The sequence below is a fragment of the Peromyscus leucopus genome, chromosome 4, assembly GCF_004664715.2.
Source record: "Peromyscus leucopus breed LL Stock chromosome 4, UCI_PerLeu_2.1, whole genome shotgun sequence".
In the NCBI taxonomy this organism is placed as follows: Eukaryota; Metazoa; Chordata; class Mammalia; order Rodentia; family Cricetidae; genus Peromyscus; species Peromyscus leucopus.
The window spans coordinates 122,026,660-122,040,552 of NC_051066.1; the positions used below are offsets into that span (position 1 = coordinate 122,026,660).

At 46.0% G+C, this 13,893-nt stretch overlaps 1 protein-coding gene across 4 annotated transcripts in view; it reads left to right on the forward strand.

The window, feature by feature from the left end:
• Rin2 (Ras and Rab interactor 2) overlaps positions 1-13,893 on the forward strand; it is a 219,938-nt gene that overhangs the window by 119,774 nt on the left and 86,271 nt on the right. For 2 of the 4 annotated variants that reach the window (XM_028881866.2, XM_028881865.2), the window contains exons 1-2: positions 258-339; positions 482-574. Coding sequence is in view for 3 of the 4 variants with exons in the window: in XM_028881865.2 (XP_028737698.1) it covers positions 518-574 (57 nt within the window). In the remaining variant the exon portion in view is untranslated. Of the gene's footprint in view, positions 1-257; positions 340-481; positions 575-13,893 lie in introns of those variants that run through there. The other 2 variants (XM_028881863.2, XM_028881864.2) reach the window with 1 other exon arrangement.

A 13,893-nucleotide genomic window follows, 5' to 3' on the forward strand; every position in this document is an offset into this window, starting at 1 on the left:
TGCCCTTCTGCTGACCTTGCTTGCCCGGGAGGAGAGCTAACTGAGGGAATGCTGACCTCACCCCCTAACAGCAGGATTTCCTGGGACATAGAGAACTCCATTCTTCTGTCATCTGCCATATGAAATCTATAAACTTTCAGAGCAGATTATGGGGACAACTAATATTGGTTCCTTTTGGACTTCAGCATGGGGTCAAGCAAACACACAAAGCCATCATTATGCTCCCTGGAGTCCTAAGGACCTTCGACGTCAGCTGCTGGCAGAGGGGGTGGGGCAGCGAGGTGGGGCACCGTCTAGGAAGAGTGCTGGCTGCGGCAGGAAACCGGGCTGAAAGGAGATGTAAGGGCTTTGGTGGGAAATAAATGGCACAATGTTGTTGACGGAAAAAGATCTTGGCAGGACTGTTGTTGTGAGTGTTCTGTGGCTTAGAAAGGAATTTCCTACAGGCTGGACTAACCATTGAAAATGTCTCTACCTTCAGGAGTCCCGGGCGCGCAGTAGAGCCTCGCTGGGGGAAATGTCAGCTCGGACCATGGGCGCCCGCAGTCTGGACAAGCGAGGAAGTTTCTTTAAGGTAAAAGGAAGCCCGGATTTGGGATCTCATCTCTGCTTCCTCTGCGTGGATGCCTGGGGAGCTGCAGGCACCCGAAACTGCAGGCTGGAGCTTGGAAGCCTGCTGGCTGAGCCAGCTGGGGCCAGGGGAGCTTGCCTGTGAGCAGGGTTGGTGTTTACAGCCGGCCGGGGCTTTTGTGAGTTAACACTTCCTCACTGGCTGGGGCTGGGGTAGAGATGCCACAGTAGGACCCTGGAGGGACTCTGTACTGGTGAGCTGTCCCGGCTTTTTCAGCTGGGCAATTTTAGGATGAAAGCTGGACTTTGCTTTCCAGAAAATTAATGGTGTGAGACCAGTGTATTCGCCTGACTGAGTCATTAAAGTGTAGAAGAAAAAGAAAACCAAACCAAAAACACAAACGATTCCTGGACCTCACCATAGGCTGATTAAATATTAGTTCCTGGTGTGTTTTTCCAAACACCCAAAGGTTTCCTATGGTGGGGCAAGGGTAAGACAAGATTCAAACCATACAACTTTTCTGTATGATGTGAATGATGTGGGCATTGCTGGGGCCAAAGAAACTTTCTGGCTTAATGAGGGAAGATTTTAAAAGAGTAATATATATATACATATATATATATATATATATATATATATATATATAGAGAGAGAGAGAGAGAGAGAGAGAGAGAGAGAGAGAGTTAGTTTATATATTTAAGATTAGATCATCATTTCTAATGTTTACTTGCAAATTAGTTTCCCTTTTGTGGCTTTTTGACTTGTTTACTTACACCGTCAAATAAATGCAAATTTCTTTTGCAAAATCCTGAATCATGGTCCCCTCCCTGAAAAAAGCAGAATAAAGAAGATTAAATGTACACACTTGAAATGTATTACAGTCAGGTGTTCCAAACAATGGCCCTTGTCCCCAGAGGAGGAACACCAAAGAAACTTTATCGCTTTATTACCGAGGGGAAAAAGTGCTTATGTTTAGTAATTCTAAAGCCCTCAAGTGTTAATAAGGAGGTATTTGCTCTATCTGTGTTCCCTGTTTCCAAAGAGATTGTGACTGATACCATGTCAAAGGCTGACTGTAGGAAAATCCCACTGAAAGTCTTGTTGCTGGACCAAAGCTGGGTTTATTGCTGAAGTGAGGGCACCACCAGGACAGTAGTATTGGTGTCTAGGAGAGGGACCACAGGACAGTTTATTGATAGGGTTTGAATGTCAAGTCCCAAGTCCTCTAAGCCACCGTTTTCAAGACAGGGTGCCATCGGATTTTAGCAAAGCTTGGTAGGTAGCACCCCAGAATTGGTGGACAGAGGTTCTTCAGGGGAATCTTGTTAAGTAAATCATTGAAAAGCAAGCTGTTCTCCCAAGTGAGCAAACTGTTAGGATTTCCTGCAGCAAATAGAAAAGCTATTTATTGGTTTATTGCCTTGACTCTATGGGCAAGAAGATCCTAGAAGATTTAAGTTATATTGGCACAAATGACCTCCATTCTCAGTCCAGGTAGTTAAGCTATGTCCGCATAAGTAATCTCAATCCTCAACTGGTTTCCTCAGCTTTCATCAGACCCACATGAGATGACAGATGGGAGGAGGTGAGTCTTGTAGTCTCTTGGGGACCTGGAGCTGAACCCCAGAACCCTAGATTGTATCTTGCACTGAGATATGTTTGCAGAGGCACTGTCTCTCAAGCCCTGCTTTATCCCAAAGCATTACCTAAATTAGCCTAAATATTGGCTAGTCCTTAATTACCACCTTGGGATGTACAGGGAGCCCTGTGGAATCATAGCTTACATAGTAGTTAGACTTCAAAGTCAAGGCGGAAGAAGGAAATAGAGTGTGGTCAAAACTGCGTTTGAAAATCTCTGAGGAAGATGTCCTGTTGGATCCAATGAACTGTCCATCTTAAAGTTTGCTTTGGTCAGTTGTTTGTTTGTTTGTTTGTTTTCAGCCCCAGGAAAGTGGTGGTTTTTACTTTTAATTTTCAGTGGAGAAGCAAGCACAGCAACTGGCTGGTAATACTGTCTGATGTTATATGAAGGAATCAGCCAGGGAGGAAATGAAAGGTAGCTAAGCACACTGGAAGTCCTGGTTCTTTACCTCTCCTGGGTCAGACGCTTTGGGAAATTCTGGCAAAGATGTCTGAACCATTTATTATTATTTTTGACACAACTTAAATTATATACTTTCTAAGTTAGAAGTTCATGTAAATGAGTCACTTTTATGTAGTTTTTTTTTTTTCTTTCCCCTTTTCCTCATGTTGACACACACTGTTGGCCTGTGTTCTTCACCAGCCTTAGTCGTGGAGTTATCTGCATGGATAAAGTAATGCCCTCTGAACATTTATTAATAACAAGCTGGAATCCAGTGGCCCGTATGATATGCTCCCCATGGCCTCTTCCGGTTATGCCTCATGTTTTATTTGGAGCCATGTCTTTTAAACACGTATGATTCCACCAAGCTCTGACCCTGGCCAGCTGGGGAAAAACCAACTTCACAGAACTTTTAGTCTGGTAGCAAAGAAAGATAACTACCAAAATCAGCACATCTCCAGACAGAGTATTATCAGTCATGAAGAAGGCAGTCCTTGGGATGAGAAGTAAATGGGGCCTCTGAGAAGAGGCAGCCTACCCTGGGGTTCCAGAGAAATCGCTGTTAAGGAAGTGAATGTTTACTTGACAGCTGAGATTGGAAGGTAGGAGTGGACCTAAATTTCAGAATGGCGCTTATACAGTGGTAAAGCACTTCTCCATAGACATGGTAAAGGATGAAGATTCTTGGTCCTTAGCTGAATTCCACATTAGGCTTATCATCCTTCATGGTTTATTGGTGCTCTGTGGTTTTGTACAGCTCAGTCATTGAAAGACACTCAGCAACCTCTTCTTCATCACAACTCTCCCTATCCAGCATGTGCTCTCAGCCAGAGCTGCTGACCACCAGTGTCAAGTTTTGATTTGTGGTTTCTCATGTGTCCTGGCTTAGGAAGCAACTTAGCTTAGAGAACATGAGGCACATGGAAAAGGCCCAGATGGTCTGTCCTGGAATAACTGTGGATGCCCTAGGTCATTGTTCCTGTAGGGTCACATCCTGGAAGCCACATAAATCCTATGCTGGACACACATGTTTTCCAGTTGTTTACAGCACCGTGATTAATTTTCCTTAGCTACCTGTGACAAATACTGTCTTCCTGCTCTATAAGGTCACTGTGAAAACATGGGGAGATGGAGAGATATAGAGCTCTAGACAGAATAACCAGATATCTGTAGTATATCTGTAACAGATCTGTACACCGACTACCACCAGATTTGAAGGGTGAATTGGATGAATGAGTTTATATAAGATGAAAGAGTTATATAAGAAAGTCTTCTTCCAGCTGGACCTGACTTAGGACCATGGATGCTCAGTCATCATGACCCCTTCTTTTCTTGGACCTTTTCCTCCAAACTGCCCCTACCCAATTCAGGGACCCAGTGCTGACAGATATTTTACAGGTCTCCCAAGTCCATACCCTTCTTCCACTACATCTACCATCTGCTTAGGACCTCATTCTTTCATGAGTAGATGTCATGGGTGACGCTCACCATCCAGCTACACTACCACCAAACACAATTTGTCGATCTAAGTTACCTGCTTCACATCAAGTCAGCAGGTTTTACCTTCACACTCTCGGGTTGTGGCTGCCTTTTCCTCAACTCTCTATCACCTGTTCTGCCGCAGCAGCTTGTGTCTAAGGCCAAACCTTTGACTGCCGGTCTCTAAGGTTTGCCCTCGGACCACCTGTCCCACCCCCTCTGCCTCTGAGCTATCCGTTCAGGCTGAGTAGAACCACTTTACCCACTGGTAGCAGAGCTCACACAGGCTGAGTGAGTGGGGTTCCACCTTCACTTTTATCTGAAGATAAAATCGAAGTAGAAATGGGGTGTGTGTGAGGGTGTGTGTAGGACCTGGGTCAGGGGAGCCTGGTGGATGCCTTGGTGGATAAAGCACTTGCCTCACACACATTTGTTCAATCCCCAGAACCGGATAGAAAGCTGAGTGCAGTGTCCCACACTTGTAATTCCAGGGATGGCAAGATGGGAGGCACAGACAGGTAGGGCCCTAGAGTTCACGGCCAGATAACTTATCTTATTTGAAAAAGTTTCAGGCCAGTGAAAGATCCTGCCTCGAGACAAAAAAGGGGAAGGTACCTAAGGAACAACATCCAAGGCCGACTGTCCCCTGACCTCCGAGTTCACACACACATGCACACAAGCCTGTGTGTGCACATGTAGAAATGGTATGGAGAAAGGCATAGCTGTGGTCCCAATATAGTTCCAGGATTTCAACTTCAGTCCACAACTTCAGTTCCATCAGAAGAAGTTTTTCCTGTTCTTGTGTCATTGTGACTCAGCCCCTCAGAGGAAGTTCTTCACTCACATAGTGGAGGATGATGCCAGGTGACCAGCACACACCACCCACGTGTATAGGAATGCCTTTGAGCTTCCTTGGCTGGCCTACCCTTGCCTGCCTGGACTTGTGTGTAGAGTTTCCCCATACAGGGTGGGACTTTCTCACCTGCCTGAGCCTAAGGGACAAGGTGAAAGTTGATCTTAGTTAACCAGGAAGGAAATGTGTTTGGATCACAGAGACCCTGCTCACCTTTGCCTCACAAGTGCTTTGGCCTTTCCGGCATCCCTGAACCCATCACAAACCAGCTGAGAATCCCTGGAAGTGTGGCACATTGGTAGACTTACTTAGCATGCTTAAGACTCTGAGTTCCATCCTCATCCTCAGCTGGCTTCATTCAAGGGCCCTAATCACTGCAGAGACTCCATTTCAGAGGCCCTTCAGTGTGCTTGGTTTGTACAGGTTAGACAAGATGGTGAGCTGTGCTTATCTGGTAGAAATGGAAACCCTGCAGTTACATGTCAGAGAAACCTCAGGGGAGCACTCTGGCATGGTAAAGGATGGGGATGCTTTGGCTGAAGTCTGGCTCTACCAAGTCGGCGATTGATTCTCTTCATCTCATATTGGTGAAATTATTAAGGCCACTCCCATAGTTAAAAGGAAGATTTATTTAGTGGGTAACTTACAAAAAAGGGATAGGTAGGTCGTGGGTCTGGGGAAGGTGTATCGCAGTCCAGCGGGGTTCTCTGGAGCTCTGCTCAGTCAACCTCCACGGTCAAGGGTTCAGGAACAGAGACAGCGCTGGCCCATCCAGATCTAGGGGCTCCAAGTGCCTCCCTTGTCCCCGCCTTGTAGGCGTGACAGTTCAATGTGGGTTGGAACTTCCAGATCAAAGCTGGAATGGCTACCCACTACAATCTCAACTGGCAGTCTTTCCTGGACACCTGAGATGGTATTCAGTCTTCAGGAATCCTGTCTACAGAGCAAACCCTTAATCATCCAGAACTGGACCAGCCTCACTGCAGCATGGACCTCAGAGGCTCTCCCTGCAGTTGCGTTCTCAGAATTGCCTTTGTATAGCAGTCCATTTCTCCACCTGCACAAGCAAAGACAATTCACTGTTGCATAATAGTGGAAAGATAGGACAGAGGGATTAAAATGATAGAACCCCAAATCCCATTTTAACCAAAATTTGATTGAGCAGATCCTTTTGTGGATATGTGGACTATTAAAAGCCATAGAGAAGAGTGTCGCTGTCTCTTTGACCTCCTTGCATGTCCCCTAGAATGTGAATAGATGGCATCATATGGTCTGTCGCCAAACACACCAAAATACCTTGTGGTAAAAACAATGGTGATTAGAAATTTAGTCAGAGCAACAGTTTACTTGTGATGTTGCAAAGCTTTGTATTTGGCTTCTGCTTTCCATAAATATTTTTTTTCACAGACAGTGGCTGGTAGAATATCATTGTCCCATGGAAACATATGCAAGCTACAGATATAATTTAAGATTTTTCTGGAGTCACATGAAAAATGTTTGTTTTTGTTGTGTTTTTGTTAATTTAAAAAAAACACAAGTAAAGTTAATCACAAAAGACAACTTTATTTGGCCTTGTGTATTTATAATATCTCATGAAAATAAAATTATTAAGAATTTTTTTCATTTTTGTACTTTATTTTTTAATTGGCAATAGTTTATTTTACCAGATACAGCATGTCATTCTGAATTATGTGCCAAAATACGTTTTAAGAATCCACTTCGTGTTTTATACGCAAGCATGTTTCAGTTTGTATCAGCTACATCTTGAGTGCTCAGCAGCCATACATGGCTAGTGGCTGCCACACTGGGCAGCAAAGACTCAATGTTTTTCTGGCCTAAATATCTCCTTTACAGGTGGGGAAACAGCCTAGAGCTAGAGACTGTAGAGCATGGGGGTCAGCCTGGCCTGACTCTGCCCCGAGGTATATAACCATCCTGGCAAGAGAAAAGGCAGCCTAAGGGAGACAGGTGGACCCTTCTTTTCAGCTATTAAACTGCTGAGACAATGGACCCCAAGAAACTGGTGTTACCCAAGGAATCTTGTGCTGGGAGAAAAAACAAGGATGAAGCCTGATGCCAGCCAACTGGGGAAAATTCACACAGTTCTGACCGGGGGATCTGAGACAGTGAAGTTTCAGGGATGGGGACAACCACACCTTGACCATGACGGTATAGTCTCACAAACCACTTACCTTCTGCTTAAGCATAAACCTCGAGTTAGATCACACAGGGTCACTGGAACCCTTTATTTTTTCTTCTTCCCAGTGTTCTTGGCCACAATGAATAGATCTTGCTTTGTTTTCTCTTTAGTTATCCTATTAAGGCCAGTGGCTAAGCCCAGCTCAGTAGGGTCTCCAGGACTCAAGCTTTGACCCCGACGCCCCTGGGCCCTGGTACTTCCACCCCACATGGCTCTGGCAATCTGACTGGATTTTCAGTTTTTCTGGATTGCTCACCCCAGAAATTCCATAGGGAGCAGTCCACAGGGACAGTGGCCTTCTCTGGAGATGACACTTTTTAGGTGCACAGACAGGCCTCTCACCAGTGGTTCCAAAGCCTTTAGATCCCAGGTTAGCCCCCAGGATGTGCCTCTCCAGCAATGCCAGAACTTAGGAGATAGCGGGTGCTGTGTTTAGCCAAAGGCAGTGAGTGTACTGGGGAGTGGTTTGAAGGACCATTTCCAGCACACCACGGCAAGTGGTATCTGAAACTGAATGTTGCCTGCTGATCTCCACGAATGCTTCAGGGGACTTCATAAACAAAAACCTTGACGTGCCTGCTGACAAATACCTAATCCTAGCAAGAGGGTCACTCACTTGAGCACATGCGTACAAGAACAGCCTGGATAATGTAGACCCAGTCTCAAAAACTAAACATCAAGGCTAAGACAGGCATTGGCAGTAGAACCTGTGAGATCTAAGTTACTTGTGAGGGTGAGACAACAGGACACAGTGAGCCCACAAATTCAGGACCAGGAAAGAAGGAAGGGAGGGAGAGAGAGGCAGACAGAAGACCGAGGTTCACCCTTCCCCTTTGGAAAAGGGAGTGATGTCTGTCACCTTCCTGCCTGGGCTGTAAAATGAATCGGTTCCAGTGTGTACTCTGAAGATATCAACCCATGGCTCTGGAAGTCGTGGTGTTCCTGCTGCTGTCCGACCCTCTGCCGTGCACACACTTCTGTGTCGGGAGAAGGGGCCATTTAGTGTGTGTGTGGCGTGACTGTCTCGGTTTCTGTCTCATGTCAGACCTGTGCTCTAGCGGCCTGGTGTAATCTGTGATTGCTTTCTTTCTGTGTTAGTTATGTGGGGGAAATTCTCATTCTTGCTTTCTGTATTTCCAGAGTCACGGCTTATCTCAGAGTCTTGAAGGTGCAGGTCAGCTGGTTCAGTCTTGACCTCTTGGTCTCCTGCGATAGTCTTGGCAGCCACCACTTGCATGGGGGAGCTACTGGCCTCTAGTGGTCAGAGGCCAGAAGTACTGCCAAACTCCCTACAGTACACAGGACCAGTAAACCAACCCTAAACTTGAGTAGTGCTGGGGTTGAGAGATTCTAATGTACACTGTAAATTAGGAGATAATCCTTGCCTGAAGTTTCTCTAGCTGGCCTTCTGGAAGCAAAGGAGATGATAGGAAGAAAGTGTATTAATATGTTTAGCACCTTGTCCATGGCAGAGATTTTCTCGCTGACTTAATGTTGCATAGCTTGGCTAATCAGTGGTCTGTATCCTCAAGTTTTCAGTAAATTGGCTGGGTGAGTGGAGGATGTGCAGACCATATGCGCATATGTTTACATGCAGGATTCAGGTATCCTCCCGGAAGGGAATCAGCACCCAAGATGGCCGTGTGCAGTACCTGGGAAGTTCATAACATAAACCTTGAGGAATGGGAGGGGGTGCAGAGCTCCCTGTGTGGGTGCTGGGAAGCCCCCTTGGGGAGCTGAAAGGAAGGTTGAACTGTGTGGGAGTAAAGATACAGAAGAGCCTTTCCAAACAATGCATGTGACAATGCTGGGTCCTGGAGCAGCCTCAGAGACTCTGCATAGAACCAGGAGTCAGGGCAGCAGACGATGAAGAGAGGAGGGAGGCAGGGCCAGTTTTGCAGCTAGGTGAGCATGTTGAGATTCCATTTTTTTAAATGTGCCTTGCCTCTATGTGTGTCTGTGTGAGGGTATCAGATCTTGGAGTCACAGACAGTTGTGAGCTGCAGTGTGACTTCTGGGAATTGAACCCAAGTCCTCTGGAAGAGCAGTCAGTGCTCTTAACCACTGAGCCATCTCTCCAGCCCAAGATTCCATTCTTAATGCAGTTGAGAATTGAGGAAGACTTTGAGAAGCCGGGGACAGACACAGAGTGCCGCCTTTATAAAAGTCACCCCCAAAAGCCGAAGTATAACTATCTTCCCGAATTCCCTCAGAGGACACCTCAGAGCTAAGAGTTAAAACCTTACCCTTCCTCCTGTGGTGGTCCTACCTCTCCGAAAGAGATCTACTTTCTGTGTTAAAGTCTTTATAAAGACTTTCGGTTCTGCCTTCTCATTGTTTGTAAACCCAACCACATGACTGCCTCGTCACTGCCTGTCTGTACAGACCTCCACGTCTTCTATGGTTGGTATTGAGATTAAAGGCGTGTGTCTCCAATGCTGGCTGTATCCCTGAACACACAGAGATCTACCTAGCTCTGCCTAACAAGTGCTGGGATTAAAGGCGTGCACCACCACCGTCCAGCTTTCCTATGGCTTGCTAATAGCTCTGACCTCTTGGCTTTCTTCTTTGCATTGGTTCTGTGTTTCTTATTTAGTAAGATGGTTGATTACATCTACACTGAAGTATAACTATCTTCCGGAATTCCCCCAGAGGACAGCAGCCATTTGAGACCAGCCCGATGGCCCTCTGCACATGGTTCTTCATGTGCCTGACAGATGTTGCCAGAGGTGCCCCCATTGCCCCAGTTTCCCACCAGCTGGTCTTTACAGAGTATTTGGTAACAACCGATGAGTATTGAAAACTCCTGTCTTTTTTTTTTTTTTTTTAAAGATTGTCCTAGGGCTGGGGTGCATTTCATCCACAGACCATATGTTTAGCATGCGTTGAGCCCTCCCCCTGAAAAGAGGAGCCTCAAACTCTTTGTAGTCGAGGATGGCATTGAACTTCCAAGCATCCTGCCTCTTCCCTCCTGAGTGCTGGGATTTCAGACCTGTCTACCTCACCCACTTTATGTGGTATTGGGGATCAAACCCAGGGCTTTCTGTAGGATAGGCAAGCACTCTGCCACCTCAGCTACATCCCCCAGGCAATTCTATTAAAAAATTAAATTAAAAAATAAATTCATGGAACACTGTGTGTGGAGTGGAAGAGAAGCGACGGGAGAGAGGACCGAGTCACTGAGGACAGTCAGCAAACTGCATCCCTCAAAAATAGAGAGCTGCGGGCTCAGTTACGGAGTTCAATCCACAGCGAGGCACCAAACAAACGAGAGGGGAGGGGTCCAGTCCGCAGGAGCAGGGGTTTTTGAGAGGGATGTTACCTTCTTGGCTCTTGGTGAGTTTAAGTTGAGGAACTAGTGTGCTAGATGATCAAGGAACATTCAAGGCACCCCGAGCCGTTGACTTCCATATTTGTGGTTTCACGCCTACCCAAGAAGAATAAGAAAACAAAGAGTGAGCAAAGCAAATGTAGATTTATTAAGAGAAGGTGAGAATGAACAGCGAGAGTGGGAGGGATTCCAACGGAGAAATGCTGCATGCAGTGCATCCCTGCCCGGGGGACATTTATGAGTCTTCTATTGGGAAATGGATGGGAACGGGGGTTATTTCTACTGAAATTGGTAGTTTTTGAGGTCATCAAAAGCCAAGCCAGTAAAAAATCCTCAATCCTATGCGTGCTCCCTCAAGCTAACCAGAGAGGTGTTCATGCGTTACACATCCAGTCGGGAGTGGTCACGTGTGCTGCGTGACAAGCTCATACTCTCCCTTGGGCCCTGGCTTCTTGCAGGACCTACATCTTGTCTTACCGTGTTGGTCATTCAGGACACATAATACTGCAGAAATGACCGCTTTGACGATAACACAGGGGCTTCAGTAAGCAATGAAGATGAGGCCAAGGGTCTGCTATCACCCACCTAGTTACAAGGCAGCATGCAGGCTTGTGGTCCAGAATTACATCTGATGCAGACAGTATTGCATGATTCTCTGGTGTGTTTAAATATTAATTAAAATATAAAAATACTACTCCAAAAATAAAGAAGACAGCAACATAATGACTCAGTGCTGTGATCTGTAAGAAGCCGGAAGTCTAGATTTGTGTGTACATTTCCTGTTTATTTTATTTATTTATTTTGGCATATAATAGCTTTCTACTTAAATGTTAGAACAGTCTTCACCGTGGACAACAGGAGAAGCCCATGTGAGTCAAGATGCACAAGGTCCCATAGGCCACCCGAAAACGACCTCTGACCTATGACACTGGAACTGCTGTGACTGATAGCTTCCTGGGGAAGGAGCTATAAGGCTGTAAGGAAGCTCAGGGCTGCTCCCAGGAACTGCACTAGGCTCTCAGCAGAAAAATAAACTTCCTGGCTTTTCTGGCTTCCTGACTAGTCCTCAGCCCTGGACAGAGCTCCTGGCACTCTCTTATCACCAGAGGGAAGGAAATGCTCACCAGCCAGGGAGGATGTGCAGAGGCAGGGCGGCTGAGCTGGAGAGGAAGAGGGTGGTGTGGGCTTGCACAGCCTCCAGGACTGAGGGCTGAGGAGATTTTCCCACCTCCTCCAGTCCCACAGCAGCTTTTCAAAAGTCAGAGCTTATGGTTGCTTTAGTGCCTCAGAGCTGTGTGCGGCCTGCTTCATGGAAAGGCCCCGGCCTGGTCAGTCGGTCATCCCCTACTACACCGCTCCTCACACACTCAGAGTCTCAGTTTCTTCATCCACGAGGTGGGGTAAACAGCAGTCTCTGCTCCACAGTGTTCAAGGAGACATGTGAATTGAGTGGGATGGTGGATAGTGCCTGCTGTGCACATGGCCTCACTCTAAGGGGCAGCTGTTGTCAGTTGAGGCTAGTTAACGGGGGTCTTTCCTTCCCGCCTTCTTTCCTCCTTTGTCTCCTCCTCCTCCTCCTCCTCCTCCTCCTCTTCTCTCTCTCTCTCTCCCTCCCTCCCTTCTTATTTATTTTGACAAGGTCTCATGGTGAAGCCCAGCTAGCCTCAAACTCCCAGAGAGCCTCCTGCCTCAGCCTCCCGGGCACAACGCTGTGATCACAGATGTGAACAACCATGTCTGGCAATGGTTTACTATTTATAAACAGGGTTTTTAGGACGTGCCTAGCCTAAAATTACTTTATCTCTGTTGCTTCAAGAAGTGGTCTGTTGTTAATGGTAGTGATGATATTGTTGTTGTTGAGACGGGATCTCATTTGGTGCAGGCTGGCTTTGAACTCACTGTGTATTGAGGATGACATTGAGTTTATGACTTCCTGCCTCCACCTCCTGATTGCTGAGATTACAAAGCTGTGCCACCACCCCTGGTCTGTGCAGTGCTGGGGATGAATTCACAGTTTTGTGTATGTTGGGCAAGTACTCTACAACTGAGCTGCATCCTCCACCCTCAAGCAGTCTTGCTTGGGTTTTGGTTTTTGTTGTTATTTTTTTATTTATTTATTTATTTATTTATTTATTTATTTATTTATTTATTTACTGTTTGTTTCTGAGACAGGGTCTACCTAGATAGCCCAAACTAGTCTTGAAATCGCTATGTAGCCCAGGATGGCCTCCAACTGCTAGCAGCTTCATTGGTATAGAGTCGAGTGTCATCGTGTTCAGCTCAGAGTGTACTTTTGAACCTTCCTGTGCCTGTGGCATTGGCTTCCTGAGATGTCCCTAAAGTCAGGACAGTATAATCCTGTCTCCACCCATCACATCTGCAGTGCTATGGCTTCAAGGCTTGGTGAGAGCCATCCCAGAAACATTATGTTCTCCTCTATATGTACGATCTTTATAAAAGGTTTGCGTAACAAAGAGGGGTGACTAATACTAATCCTTGGGTAAATAAATGACTGCTGGAAAGAACGGCTCATCACCAACAGGAAGCTTCATGAGAGCTGAGAAAATGTCAGGCAACCCAGAGACAGCTTCATTTATCTGCTCACTAACTCAGCCTTCTAGTTTGAATTTTCAAAACTCTTCAAAATCGGACTGGAGAGGGGGTAATTACAGACAGCGGGAGCTGGAGGCCTCCCCTCCATTCAGACATTGTGGCTGTGTGTTGCATACCTACTATTCTATTTGAAAAGAGCTGACTTAGGGGACAGTGATGGGAATTACACGCAGGATGCAACATGCCTGCCCTCAGGGTTTTGGGGTCGGTCTACTGAAGGAGATAAAACAAGTGCACCTGTCACCAGAGCAGCTTGGCTTGTGGCTTAATAATCTCCTGGCTTGGATGTCCCCTGCCATGTTTCCCAGCTTACAAACTCAAACTCAGAAAAGTTGGAGTTCTGCAATCACTATTTATATGGCACGTTTTTTTTTTTTTATTTTTTACTCTTTATCCTTGTTTGTGTGCATGTATGTATGGAGGCCAGAAGTTGGCATCCAGTGCTGTCTTCCTCTATTGTTTTTGAACATTATTATTATTATTAATTATTGTTGTTGTCATTGTTGCTTTTGTTTTTGGTTTTTGTTTTGTTTTGTTTTGTTATTCTTTTAGAGAGAGGTTTCTCTGTGTAACAGCTCTGGCTGTCTTGGAACTCACTTTGCAGACCAGGCTGGCCTCAAACTCACAGAGATTCAAACGCCTCTGCCTCCCAAGTGCTAGGATTAAAGGTGTGCACCACTATGCCCCAGCTCAACTTCAAAACAAAAATCAAAAGGACAGTGTCTCACTATGTAGTCTTGACTGTCCTAGAACTCACTTTGTT